This window comes from Calypte anna, chromosome 5A (genome assembly GCF_003957555.1).
Source record: "Calypte anna isolate BGI_N300 chromosome 5A, bCalAnn1_v1.p, whole genome shotgun sequence".
Lineage (NCBI taxonomy): Eukaryota > Metazoa > Chordata > Aves > Apodiformes > Trochilidae > Calypte > Calypte anna.
Window position 1 is genome coordinate 4,053,553 of NC_044251.1, and position 14,889 is coordinate 4,068,441.

At 47.8% G+C, this 14,889-nt stretch overlaps 1 protein-coding gene across 3 annotated transcripts in view; it reads right to left on the bottom strand.

The window, feature by feature from the left end:
* CREB3L1 (cAMP responsive element binding protein 3 like 1) overlaps positions 1-14,656 on the bottom strand; it is a 45,871-nt gene extending 31,215 nt beyond the window's left edge. For 2 of the 3 annotated variants that reach the window (XM_030452669.1, XM_030452670.1), the window contains exon 1: positions 14,370-14,509. In XM_030452669.1, coding sequence (XP_030308529.1) covers positions 14,370-14,477 — 108 coding nt within the window. In that variant the 5' untranslated portion in view covers positions 14,478-14,509. Of the gene's footprint in view, positions 1-14,369 lie in introns of all 3 variants that reach the window. The other variant, XM_030452668.1, reaches the window with a different exon arrangement.
* Between the last annotated feature and the right edge of the window lie 233 nt (positions 14,657-14,889).

Genomic DNA, 14,889 nt, shown 5'->3' on the forward strand with positions numbered 1-14,889 from the left:
ATTATGTACTAAAAACCTGCCCTGAAAGCTCCTGTCTGAGATGAAGCAGTCATCTGCACCCCAGCATTGAAGGAGTGTCTACAAAAAACAGTAGATTTGGGAATTCAATCTCTGGACATCCCTGGAGTGCCACAGAGAGATGACGGATGGCTTCATGGGTTTTGGGGCCAAGGAACAAGTCTTGTAATCAAATATGGTTCCCTATGTAGTTAAGTGCAGGAACTATATTCACATTTCCTGCTTTTTCTGCAACTGAGCTTCTCAGAAAGGAACCCCTCAGCTCAGTATAAAAGCTTCAGATAAACCTACCCCTTTCTAAAAAACCCAAAACCATTGGAGAAGCTAACTACAGTCACTAATTATATGAATCATTGCAAAGATGGACTCTCTAGCTTAAGTCTCAGGCTTTTTACTCTTAGATGAGCAAGTCCTTACTACAAGAGGTCTTCCTGACAACAAAACCAAGACACCTTTTAACCTATGGTAGGGCATGGTCACCCTACCAAGTTATTTGGCAGACAGCAGAAAGTTGTAGTAGAATCATAGAATTGGCTGGGTTGGAAGGGACCTCAGAGATCATCGAGTCCAACCCTTGAACCACCGTTGCGGTTGCTAGACCATGGCACTGAGTGCCACATCCAGTCTCTTTTGAAATATCTCCAGGGACGGAGAATCCACTACTTCCCTGGGCAGCCCATTCCAATGTCTGATCACCCTCTCCGTATAGAAATTCTTTCTAATATCCAACCTAAATTTCCCCTGGCACAACTTAAGACCCTGCCCTCTTGTCTTGTTTCATTGCAGGCAGGGAGAACTTAATGATGGCAGGTTGCAGTCATGTAACTCCACACTAGCAGTAGATTCAAAGATTAGATTATCTTTATGTATAATTAATTGCTAGATTTTAACATAATCAAATCACAGGTGGCAGGGAGTGATTCCTGTGGCAAAAGAAGTTACAGCCCTGCCATGGTGGTCAGTGATGCAAAGTGATAATGAAGGCTGTGTGAGCCCTAGAAAAATTAAGATAAAATCTACAGTGTTTTGGCTTCTGGGCATCCTTTCAGAAGTGGTCTTATTATGCAGGCTTATAATCCAGGACCAGAAGCAACAATAACCTCTTAGTATCCATTATGGTTTTATGTGCAACAAAAGAGAAAAAGCTTTGGTGAGATCTTCCCCTCTGTCCTCTAAAATCCAATGCCACGTGAATTTTCTGAAGTACAGAGGAAATTAAACTCTCTACAAGTGCCTCCCCTGCAGGGGTGTGCATCCCCTGCTCCTTCCTGGATGCTCACAGCACAAGACCTTCTCATGCCACCCTCTTCCCTCACACCTCTGCCACCTGATTCTCCCCTGCTTTGCTCCTTGTCATGGTTTGCAAAATTGCTCTACCAACTGATCCCACTCTGGAAAAGGAAAGAAGACTCACGGGTTGAAATGAAAACAGATTTAGGAAGAGTTACAACAATGAACTAATACTAACCCCAATGCTAATGTGAGATACAAAGATATACCCAGCTCCAGCCCCCAGCCCTGAGCTGACCCAAGCCCTGAGCTGTGCAGGCTGAATGCCCAACACTGCCAGCACCACAGCTACACCTCTCATATCACTCAGAGGAGGAAGCCCCAGGCACAGGACAAGCAACCAGCTGGGGGATCCTCTCAGGAAAGCAGCCATGGTGCCCCAAAACATCTCCCCAAATTGCTTGCTATATAATGAGGGTGACATTTATAGTATGAAACACTTTAGCTGGCCACTTGGCTTCGCCCCTCCTAGCCTACTATATCTGCAGGGTTCAAAACCACCTCGACCTTGGTCTTTACAGAAATCTGCATGCCAGAGCATCTTATCTCTTTTGTTTTCACAGAACTGGACTCTGCAGTCTTTCAAAACTACAGATTCTCTAAACAGAAAAGTTATTTTATAATTCTGTCCCAGCAAAACTAGGACACTCCTCCATCGCCTTCCTCCCGTCTCCTCTCTCTGAAAGGGTGCACACATCTGGCTTGCCTTTATTGTGTGATAAATCTCACCCTGCATCTTGGGTTCATTTTCTGAAAGTTTTGAATGGTGTCTTGGAAATGCTGTTGGACAATAGGAGCTCTTTGAAACCAGGCCAGCTGGACAGGACTCCTTGCATTGCAGCTGACATGCAGGCTTTGGCTTTCTTTCTTGACTCTTTCCTCTCTTCTCTTTACAGCACTTGAATTGTCCTCAAACTTTATTTTTGGAGTGGGCAGTGCATTTCTGAATCTCTTCATCATTATTATTAATTATGGTCATGACTATTTCTCTTTCTGCTGGGACTCCTGGGTGGATCTCTCTTCTTTCACTTAATGTCTTGGGTAAGACTACTTTGGCTGCAACCCACTTAAACAGTGACTCAGAATCCCTGGCCCACTCCCAGGAGAGATGCAAGAGTTTTGCCAGTTGGTTTATAAAGAGGCCATGGTTTTCTGCACTACTCTCATTCAACAGAACTGAGTTGGGTGGAAAAGCTCAGCTCTGTGATTCCAGTGAGTCCATCCCCGGTAGACAGACCATCCCTGGAGTATTATGGAAACAGAATGCTGCTTCCTTTGGGTGCAATCAGAACAGCTCTGAGAAAGGCTGTAGAATTCTCTACAGAACAGCAATTTGCTCCCTGGGGGTCACTGTACTCAACGTCTTTGTTCCCAAGCCCCTGGAGAGAAAAAAGCTAAGTGAGGCATGTGGGCAGGATGAGGCACTGCGAGGGAGGGAATACTCTGTGCTTATGTCAAACCATTGCATAATGGCTCATCACACGGCTACCTACATCTCTTGAGTCATCAAGGCTCCCATCTTCACCCTCTGGGCACCTCAGACCTTTCCAGCTACATGGGATGGTGGGAGCTGCTCTGTTTCTGAAGGCAGGATGGGACCTATGGCTCTACTTTTTGCCCATCCACACACTGAATTTATGTAGTGAAGAATACTGCTTGGCTCTTGTGTGTCTCCTTTAACTTAAAGATACTCAGTGTGCTCTTATGGAGGCAGATATGCAAACCCTCTTCATTTCATGTGCTGGGAAGCCCACCTGCTTCACCGGGCAGCTGAGAGCCCTGGTGCTCCCTGATGTGGGTGACAGCAAGGGAGAAGGATTGAGATCTGCCCCAGCACCTGGCAGAGGTGTCACCCTTTCTCCAGCTGTGGCAAAGAGAAAACCACAGCTGCAGGGCTGTCTCTTGCCTGCAAAGCAAGCTGCTCAGGGCTGGTCTCTGGTCTGTTCCAGCAGGGTGGCATTGCTTCTTCAGCTTGAGGAATGCAAACTGCCTGAGCTGCTCTTGAGAGCTGGCCAGGAGAAGTCCACAAATAGCAACAGGAAATCAAAGTGCCCACTCCAGACATGCACCAGATGCAAAGCCATCCAGCTCAAGGAGAAAAATCAAATGCTGGGCGGTGGAGATTACATCATGCTGTGGATAAACCTGTGAGCCTGTCCAGCTGGGGCCATGCCAACAGGACCAGATGGCTCAGGAATACTAACTGCATAGCTACCTCTCTCTTGTCTTTGCTTTTTCTTTCCCCTTTCTTTCCCTGTTCTCCATCCCTTCTGGCCTCTGTCCCTCTTCTCATTCCCAGAATAAATAAATAAATCCTCTGGCAACGTTACACAATCCAATTTCATCAAATATCAGAAAGGCAACTGAGACCAGTAGATGGGACACTGACCTGGGAATGGATCTCTGGCACTTACAGATATCAGGAGCACTGGGTGACCTCACCACACTGTGTAGCTGCTGGGGTTGACATAGGAATGTGTGCCTTCATCTCACCTGGGACTTCAGCTCCTGGCTACAAAGGAGGACTTTGCCAGGCCTGCTACCATGGAGCATACAGGAAAATTAAGAAATAAGCATTACTCCTGCTCACCCCAGCTGCTTACAGCTGCCATTGACTGCTTGCCATGGCTACAGTTATAAGGAGAGGGAGAAAACAGTTTTGCTCTCACAGCTAGCAGCCTCTAGCTACCACTCTGGTACCAATTAGTGACAAAGAAAGGAGTGCAGCACCCTCTGTTCTGTCCCCAGCATTGACCAGAGTAGCATCTGGTACTCAGCTCTCTCCTAGTGTGATGCAAACGGGGCTCAGAGACTTGTAAGAAAAGAATGAAAGGTGTGTGCCTTGCCAGCTCTGAAAAAGGGCTGCAGGCCATTTGCTCATTATTTAATGCTAATTCAGCTGCCAACTATATTTGACAAATCCTGAAGAGCAGAAGCATCAGAGAAGGGGAAAGCAACCTTTGCATTGTTCTTCCCAGTAGAGGATAACTTTACACCAGGTCGGGAAGAGTTACTGTGGGCAAAAGGCACCTCCAAAGAGAAAGGAAAAATGCAAAACCACGCACTGAGCTGCAGGAAGGACTGATGTGGGCCTTGAATGCCCTGCTAGGGGACTGAGAAAGCCATGGCACTCTGGTACTTTTAGCTTGTTACCTCCTTCTCACATACAAGCCAGATAAGAGACACAGTTTGGGAGCCTGGGAACTCAGCACAGCCCTGACCATGCACGAGTTTCAGGCAGAAAAGTTATGGGGTGCTCTCAGGAAGTTGCACCAAACCCAGGGAGAAGTTGGGTTTTGTGGCTGAGCCAGAATCTGATTGTGAAGTGGAGGATGAGGTATGAGTACAGCCTATTCACTGGATTTATAAAGCACAAATTGTTTGGTTTTCACTAAGGCCCAAAGAGGTCAGGCCAGTAACAACACGGGCCAAGTACTTCAGTTTAAATCCTGATGCTGACCAACACAGTCATTCAAACTGACACACAAAGATTTCTCTGGACTTACTTAAAATATCTGAGGTCAAAATTGGACACGTGCAGTCCCCAGGGGTACAGAACAGGGAAGGGGTGAAGGATGGCTGGGAGAGCAGTGGAGGATGGACCTGCCAAACTGAAAAAGCTGCAAATATCATGTATAGCTGGAAAGTAATTAAAAGAGACTTCAATCAGGGAAGCAAAATTATTGTTTCTATGGACATTTCCTGGCAGGTATCTACTAGCAAAACCACACAACAGTTTAGCTTTACATTAATCTGCTTCACCCAGTGATGGCACTGCCCATGTCAGTAATAAGGATATGAACTGTCCTATAGCAAGCAAGAGCTGGATTGCTGCAAGTGACACCCTGAGGGTGACATGCTAAGTAACTGGCAGAACTGGGACTAAAATACAGTTATTCCTGACAGCCTCACTGCACCACTGTCCATAAGGAGAGAAAAAACACAACAAAAACAAACCAACCATCATTCAACTGGCAAGTCCATATTTGTGGCTCAACAGCACCTCATCAACTCTCAGAGTCTGCTATATTTGCTTGGATAGAAGAGCCAGATTTCCAGCACTCCCTGGGCAAAGGGCTCTCAGATCAAGAGACTGAAAAAGCTTTGAAATAAACCTTCCATCAACAGTCTTTACAAATGTTAGAGCTGGTTTCCTCCTCTCTGAACTGCCTGGCTTGCAGTCCCTCCCCCAGGGCAGCAGTGAGCTCAGCCAAACACACCTGCCCAGCTCCTTCCTTCAACTCTCATAAATTTATGGGATGCATTTAATGTCAAGCTGCTCTGACACACAGCAATTAACTACCTAGGCTCTGGACCTGGGTCTTCTTCTTAGTCCTGGTCTCCCTCTGCCTCAGCTACACCCTCTGGAGTGAAAAGCTCTTCTCCCAGGAGAGGAAGGGCTGCATATACCACAGCCAGCAGATTTCCAAGGCAGACCCTCATTTGCCTGGGCCAGCAGGACTGAATTATTCTTAAGCTGCAGTGCTCCCACCTGGACATGCCATGACACTGGGAGAAACCAGGGCCTCCTGAAACCACTGTGAGGAGTTCAGCACAGGGAAAGTTCCTTGAGCATCTGTCCAAGGAAACTCACCTGCAGGAGGGATGCTGACAATCCAATAGGAATATCCAAAATCAATGCACCCAGCTCCCTCCTGTGTAACATGGTATCAGGGCCAAGCTGTGTTTCTCCTTCAGCCTTTTGCCAGGTTCCTCCCTGACATTCCTGTTGCAAGGGAACTCCTGAACACTAAGCTGAACACATTGCATTGCATCTGTTCTAGGAAAAAGAGGTAGCTGCATTTTGAGCAGGCTTTGCTAATGGGATCAGCCAGACTGACCTAGATGAACGTTTTTTCCTAATCAAGACAAAGACTAAGTGTAAATAAGCCAAGATCAACTTTGCTGAGGTAGTCATGAGTGAGTTTCCTCTGGAACAGTGACCATAATGAATGACCTCATATAAAGTATCACCTTTGAGCCCTAAAGATGGTACTGATTACCCTAGCACTGGTTTAAATTACACACTACTTTCAGAGAAAATAGCAGTGTACATTGCTTCCATCCTGTATGAGGAATTTCTGCAGTCTCAGAAAGAGAAAAGATAAAACAGGAAGAGAAAGAAAGGAGTGAGACAGTGTGTGAATATCTGCAGACCCAGCCTTCATGAGACCTTGATCTGGCTGAACAACGTGTTAAGATCAGTGTCAAGCATCTATCACTTGGACACTTATCAGACCAAAGCAGGTCCACATGATTCCAAAGGCAGACAGCCCTGGAGACATTTCAGAAAATAGCAGTAAAAGTAGAGATGCAAAAGAGAAGAAAAGAAGGTGGGTAAAGAAGTCAGAGAGGCATGGGTGAGAGGAGGAGGCTGGGGTGCTCAGGCACCAGAGGAAAGCAGAAGCAAAAAAAAACCAAAACTAAACAAAAAACCCCCACCAACAAACAAAAAGAAAAACCAGAAAGAAGTTTTCTTGAACAGCTGGGAAAGTTGGAGAGATGGAAACAGTGCATGGCAGCCATGTGGGGAGCAGTTGCATTATTGCATTGAAAGACACAGCCTGTCCTTCAGCATGCTACCTGCTGTCCACTGCTGCTCTGGTCATGCTCTCAGCTCTTCACTTTTCTGCTCTGAGGGATGATGTACAACATGCAGGCACCAGTCCAAGGAAACCCCTAACAACTCATGATGCAATCAGAGCTTCCAAGACAAGAAAGAGTAAGAAAAGTGCTCCATCCAAACACCCACCTTGTCCCATTGCCAGCCTGAAAACAGGATTAATTATGTCAGCCAGGGGATACCAAGTTACATTAAAGCTGCTTCTGCAGAAGTCCTGCTGCAGGACAGGTGCACAGCCATGGTGCCAGCCCAGAAAAACATTTTGGTTCCACCCTTTCTCTCACTTCTCATATCCCATGCAGAGACAAGAAGTCCCAGCAGTTTAATGTGTAAAGGAGGATAAATATAGTCCCCAGCAGAAAGCTGGGATCACAATCAGTGGGATGTGATAATCCCAGGACTGGGTATGGCCTAGAACTGAGGACTGACACATTTGGCTCCTCCAATAGACACCTTGACTGAAGAACAATAATGCTAACTACAAGGTTGCTGGTGAAGCATAGGTTACTGCACCTGACCTTGCAGCACAGACCTGGAATTTCCCTGGGAAATCTCCCAGCCCCATCAGGCCAAGAGACAGCTCTTGGTCCTTTCTTAGCTGAACTGCAATGTTCCACTTCATCCCTGGTGCCCTATCTGTTCTGCTGTAACTGCAGCAAGGAGAGTCATCAAATGGCTTTTGCAAACTGGTTTCCTGTCCACAGCAGGAAAAGGACACAGAGCCTTTATTGAACTGACTCATCCTTTCCTGGAAATGCACTGGTACAATTCAGTCTGGAGAATCAAATCTTCACATCAAGGATAGTCCTACCTATGGCTCTGAGAAGAGGACCTGCCATACAGCCCTCACAAAAGCAGCTCCAGAGAGTTTAAGCATTTTCATTCACTTCCTTTAACACTGAGAATTGTTGAAATAGTAAATCAGTAATACACCAGATCCTAATTAAGTACTACTATCTTAAAACCTGCAGGGAAGTGCAGAGAAAAAAAGGAGCAAGCATAGAAGTAGACATCTCTCAGAGAAAATACAGGAGCATGTTGCAGAGATGTCAGCCTGGCCTTATTTTGAATAGTGAGCCTGCACTCATGGCTGTGAAATACCTATTTCTAAGTAGACCTTGCAGTGGCTCCTTCAGAAAATACTTTTTTTCCAAATTTCCCTCTCTACCAAGACACAGCTCTATTTCAGGCTTGAGTGAGGTCAGCACAGCACCAGATATGACAAGCACAGTGCTGGAAGAGATGAGTGCAGTGATGGATAAGACCACTAAATCATGGGATGGGACCAGTGCAGCATCAGGTGGGATCCTGGGAAACAGAAGACACTTTGCATGGATGACCCCAGTGCTTCAATGAGATTCAAAACCCACCAGACACCATGCTTAGGCAGCTGGTGTGATACCAGGAGGAGGTTCTATGGACCAGTCTCATCCATACAAATGAAACCTCAGCTTTCTCTACAAGTTGTTGTGGTGGATTACTGCCTTATGCCAGAGGGGATGGAGATCACCTGGTAGACATGGCCTGAGCTGAACACAACTCCAGCATCTCCTAGCTGGTGCTGCTGACACCCTCCTTCAGTGGGAGCAGACTGTATGCACAGATGTGTTTCCACCTCCTGCCAAGCCCTCCCTTTGTTTACTCTGCAAGCATTTCACCAATGCTCTTCCTCCTTCTTCCCTCCAAGATGATGGATGTCTCCACTGTTTAACCCTGTCTTGGATACATGTCTGCTCTGAGTTGCAACCTCCCTTCTTGCTCTAGCCTACCAGCACAGTTAAAGGCATCTCCCATTTCAGCTGAGATGAGCATTTAGGCCACTAGGTCTCCACTACATGCAGGCAGCTCTCCAACACATGAACAAACATTTAGGAAAAGTTTCCCAAGTTTATCAGTTCCTTGTCAGCTAGGAGGGACACATGAATGATCTCCAGTCTCTGTGGAGAAAGTATTGACCTAGAGTCTTCCAAAGGAAGTTCAAGATTCTCTCTCTCTTCCTTACCAAAATGGAAATATGTGATGACCCTGAGGTAATTATGCTGAAAACTCAGAGACTCATGAATTTCTGTGTTCAGCTCTGGTTTCACACTGCTGCTAGTAGTACTTCTGCAGGTGTAAGTCCAGCTGGGGGACAGGAAGGAGCAGCACGGACATGAAGTGGAGGAACAACCAGATGGATCCAAATTGACTAATGAAATAGGAAAATCTGGGAACTATTATTTTAGGATTCATTTCCATCAGGCCAGGTCTCTCTCTCTCTCTCTATTTGTGCTCCAAATTCCACAGGAATCTCTGACTAGCAAGTTCCAAGCAAAATTTAGAGAAAAAAACTTGTGCCTTACCCAGTACTTGGCTGACTAAGCAGGGATGCATCTCTGACCAAATTTTATCCAGAATGGCAATAGAGAGCTGAAATGCTTTGCTGCATGTGTCCCCATGAGACACTACCATCAGTCCCAGAGACCCACTGTCACTGTTTGAACAGGAGGAACTAAAGAAGTGGGGCTTTTCAGACTCTTGAGAGGGGCAGAACACAAAGAGAGGGATCTGTTCCCTCCAATTTCCTTCCATGCTCTGTAATAAAGATCAGAAAGCCAGCAGCTCCTCTCTCTTTTTCCTCTCACCTCCTGCTGGCAGTGCTATTGTTCGTTCCCACCAGCTCACCACAAGCTATTGGGTTATATATATATATATATATTTGCATATATTTGTATATATTTAAATATTTTTGTATTCTTTGTTACCTTCCCCTTCATATTATTACCTTTCCCATGTGTATGTAAAATTTGTATCCTATTCTTTTCCATTTCCAACTTAAGGTCTCCAGTCTTTATTGCCCTTTTATCTTCCCTTTGTGGGGGTAAAGGGGGGTAGAAAGGAATTCTGTCATTAGATTTGTGGCCCATCTAAACTGCTAAGCCATGATAACTTGCCTTCCATTACAGCAGAGCTCTCCCTCCCCTCTCTAGAAAATGGAAGAGGTGAGAGGTGGACAGCCAAATCTTCCTGGAGATGGTGAGAAGGAGATTACATAGTGTGAAACTCATTCAGATGAAAGCTCATCCCAAGACCTATGCACCACTTAAGTGCTATTTCTATCCCTGTAGTAGGCACAAGAGGAAGAGAAGAGTGTACTGGCTCCTTGCAAACCACCCAGTCACAGATGGTGAAGAGCATCTCTTTATCTTCAGGTGAATCTCCCCTTACAAGTTGTACCAACATCCCTCACAGCCTGCTCACTACATCCAGTCCTGCAACTCTCCTTCTTTCTGCAGACCTGGGCAGAATTAAAGGAAAAAGCTCACAGTAGACAAAACTGAGTTTGAACTCAATGAGCAACCCACAGAGACAAGCACTTCTACCATTCTGCTCTCTTCCAGTGAGCTCCAGAAGATGATGCTTGTCACACTGCCCAGAAACATAGGATCACACAGTGCAAGAGAGCTTTACTGTGTACTTCCCAAAGGAGCTGGGTTCACACTGCTGAGACAGCCTGAAATATCATTTTTCAACTTCTGACAGTGGAGACCCTCACTAGCACGTGGGATATTTGCTCTTATGCCTCTCTTTTAGAAGGAGGTAAAGAATATGCTTTGAAAAGCAGAGAGTCAAAATAGAGTTGCGTTTACATGAGCATCCAAAGTCATCTCTCATACTATAAAATATAGGAACATAGGGAAGAAACAGACCTGCTGGTGTGCTGGGTTAAAAAGAAACACAACTCCTGTTTGGCAGATTTAGTCTGGCTCCATTCTGACACCAGTGTCACAAAGCCTGTGAAGCATTGTAGTTCACTGCAGTGAATCTGCCTCAGAAGATAAGGGTTTTGAAGAGTTTCACAGTACTGGTAAGAGCTGAGAAAGTAAGAGGTTTCTGAGTGCACCTGTAATAGACCATAAGTGAACACTTAGGTCCTCAAAGGAACGACCAGAAATGCAGAACTGGACAGCAGACAGAAAGGTGAAGCTGATAAGCAGGCACTCTATGAAGGATTAACTTCATTTATGGTAGGTTCTTCTGGCAGAAAAAGATGAGCAAAGTTGCCTAAATTCAAGCACAAGTAGGTGATTCCCTGAGCAAAAGGAGATTAATAATGCTGCTTGTAGTCATTGTATGTAAGTCTGGGTAGCAGGAGCTAAGAAAAGTAAAAAGAAGGATTTTTTGTCCTTTTTTGTTCCTTGGAGATTTCCACTCAATGTACCAAGCAGACACCACCCTCCTTAAGATTTTCCAAAGAAACCCAACCCCCTTCATACAATCAAAGACTAATGCAGGTTGGGCAGGAGCTCAGGGGGTCTCTAATCCAACCTCCTGCTCAGAGCAGGGCCAAGACTAAATTTAAATTGCTCAGAACTTTACCCAGATAGGTCCTGGAAACCTCCAAGGAAGGAGCTTCCACATTATATCTGGGCAGCCTTATCCACTCCTAATTCTCCTCACAGTGACAAATTGTTTCCTTACACCCAGTCTAAACCTTTGCTGTTCCAAGTTATGACCAGTCATCCTCCTGCCATGCACTTATGGAAAGAGTCTGGCTCCATCATCTCAGTAACTTCCTCACCAGTGTAGGCAGATTGCTGCTCCCGCCTCCCAAAGCCTCCTCTCCTCTAGCTGAGCAAGCCCAGCTCCCTCTGGCTACCCTCACAGGACAAGTTCTCCAGCCCCCAGCTATTTTGGTGACATCCTCTCCAGGCACTCAGATTTTTCAAGGTCTTTCTGGCACCAGGCAGTCCAAAACTGGACACTGTGTTCAAGACACAGTTCTATGATTGTCAAGAAAAGGTGGATAATCACTTCCCTCTGTTTATCTGCCACCACCCTCCTGTTGCCAGCTGTCTCTGCTCTGCCCCATGATCCCTAATTATTCAGTCCACCCACCCCTGTGGGGAGGGGTTGGGATTTGTTCTTGCTGAATATCATGAGGTTTGGGTCAACCCATTCCTCTGACCTGGCTTGGTCCCTCTAAATGGCAGCCCCAGCAGTTATTAAAATTAGATTTTTTTTTTTTTCTGTTTCAAGCACAGAGACCTTTTTAAGGTTATATCTATAGGAAAACCTTCATTAGGTTTTTTTCACACCTTAAGATGAACAATAGAGAGAGCAAATTTTTTAAAGATCAAGTTGATTCATCAGGAATGCCAAAGTTGAGGAAAGGAGAGCAGTTTAGAGAGATGCAATTCTTGCCCCAAAGGAGCACAATCTCTGCAAAAAGTTCATCCATCTTTTCTTTCCACTTCCTTTCTGAATTGAAGAAATCATCCTCAGAAAAAGTTTCATACTAGCATTTTATTGCCAAAATTCCTGGCTTGGTCTAAGAAAAATGCTTGCTGAACAATATCTGGAAAAGTTTGCCCCTCTTTGGAGCAAAAACACTGGCAGCTTGGTGAGCTATTGTGCACGGTGATGCTCTGCACAGTTCTGTGTAAAAAGAACTTCTCAACACATCTCAAGGTCCCAGATTTGCTGGATTGAGTAAGAAAGTGTAAGTGTATTCCTTGCTCCCATGTTGTTGTCATGCAGAGCGAGAACAAAGACAGTGATGTATTATGTTCTAGATCTTTTATCCCCAACAGATTTGGTAGCTGCAAAAAGAGGCTATTTGTCATCTGCAGGAAGAGAAGATACCAGCTTGACTCTGACACTCCAGCAGAAGCTTGTGGTGCTGGCAGCTGGGAAAAAATCCACAGGAAAATAAAACAATCCTGTCTAATTGTAAGCTGAGCACAATGATGCCTGAGTCACTGCAACCCAGTTAATGTGAAGGCAAGGGCAGGCTACTTTGGGAAGCAGCTGCCCAAGCAGAAAGGCCATTGAAAGGAGGCAGGACAGAGCCAGACTTAACATGGCCACTGCACACTTTGACCACACTGCCCTAGCAGGTGGCACCAGATGGCACTGTTACACAGAAGCTTCTCTTCCATAGGGTCTGCTTGCAGACAGAAGCTATATTTAAGCTATAGAGGTACCACCTATGCTGGTCAGGGATTCCCTAGCTCCTTACTGCAGCCCATAAAAGAGCTGGTGCCAGCACGTACTATTTCCACTTCAGTAACAGGATAAATGGCACTGGCATAAAGCACTTTATATGAGCAAAGTTTCACTCACACTGGATGTATACGGAATTAGGGGAAGCACAAGACTCCTAACAACAGGTCTCTGAGATACTAGCAGAAATGGTCTGTCAGCAAGACCAAACCCTCAGTCCTGGAGTGACAAGGCATTGGAAGGACTGACTGAGCATCGCGGGGCTTCGCTGCCTCCCATAGGGCCCGAGGAGAGTCAGTCCTTGAGGCTCAGTGGTATCTTAGAAATTAGGAGCTGGCAAGATTTCTGAGAGATGGAACTGCCTGCACAATCTCTTTCCCAGACCTGTCTCCACAAACCAATTGCCGTGCACTTAACATTTATGCAAATTCTGCATCTCTTAGGATTTGCATAGCAAAGCAGAAGTGGATTCAACGGGTGTCTAATGGTACAGCCCTCCTCTCCCGGGTTTCCTCATTAGTGCCATGGTGCTGGCATCTCCCCTGCTCCCGTTGCACGGGGTACAGTCTTGAGAGACGCTAACACCGGGAATGCAGGAGGTGCTGGTGTTGTGACAGAAGAATAACAAGACATGGCTAAATCTCTCTTCTCAGAGCAGTCACTCTGCCCCACGGCTGCAGCTGCCCTGCTGCCCAACATCACCCCAAGGCACCTCTGTGGTGCGGCCCGTCCCCCTTCTGTCCCCCTTCTGCCTCAGGGCCGGGTCCTCCCTGGCAGGATTCGCAGCACAAATTCCCACAGAAAGCTCGGGCGGGACAGCAAAGAGGCTGCGAGTGCTGCTCCGGGAACGCTGCTGGACCGGGGACTCGCACGAGTCCTTGGAGAGGCTGAGCAGTGTCCCCAGAGGTGAACAATGCCCCTTTGGTTTCTTGGGGCTGGCAACACACTTTCTTCCCGAGTCACTCTCCCTCTTCACTCTCCTCTCCAAAGTAAATCAGCCCAGCCTTAAAGCCAAGCGGGTGATGCTTCCCTTTCCAAATGCCAATCTGAGGAAAAGTTACAAAGCAAAGGAGAGCGGAGGCGCTGATCCCAAAGGTCTCCCGGTGACCCCCGGCCGTTTCTCCAGCGCTGCCCGAGCTGAGCCACGGCAGGTTGTACCCCCCCTAGCTGGCACCCCACGTGTCTCCCCCACCCAGCACCCTCAAAAAAAGCCCCGTGTAAGAAAAATCTCTGATTCCCCAGCGGGGTGTCCTCAGGGTGCCCGTGGCAGGACGGTTGTACCTGCACCCCCGGGACACCCTGCGCTCAGGGACAGACCCTCAGGCATTCGGGCGCCGCGGAGATCCCACCGGCGGGTCTCATCCCACTGCCGGTGCTGCGGCCGTCCGACCGGGGCCGCCGTGGGGAGACGGAGCTGGGGGGGGCAAGGGGGGGGCTGCCGGTGGTCCCTTACCACATTGCTGAGGAAGTCCGCCTCGCTGAAGTCGCCGAGGTCGAGGAAGCCGGTGCCGGCGGCGGGGAAGAGCCGCTCGGTGGGGAAGGGCTCCAGGATACTGTCCATGGTGCCCGCGGAGCGGGGGCTCGGCCGCCCCCGGGCTCACAGCGGCGACACGATCCTCCCCGCCCCCCGGCGGCGACGGCCCATGGGGCGGCGGGGAGCGGCGGGGCGCGGAGCGGAGGGAGCCGCCGGCTGGGACGGGAGCGGCGCCGCCCGCTCGGGCTCGGGGCAGCTGTCAGTGCCCGCTGCCGAGGGGCCGGACCCGGCGCGCCCCCGCCCGCGCACCGGGAGCCGGCGGGGTGGGACTTCCCTCGCCCACACCCCTTCGGGCGAGGGAAGCTGCGCTGCTCTGGGTCTGCCGAGGGGGCGCGGGGTGAGGCTGATCCCGGTAGAGCCGCGTCGGTTCGAGGAACCGAACAAACCTTTCCTTCAGCAGCCCCGGAGCCATCGCTGCCGGTGTGAAAGGCGGTGGCAG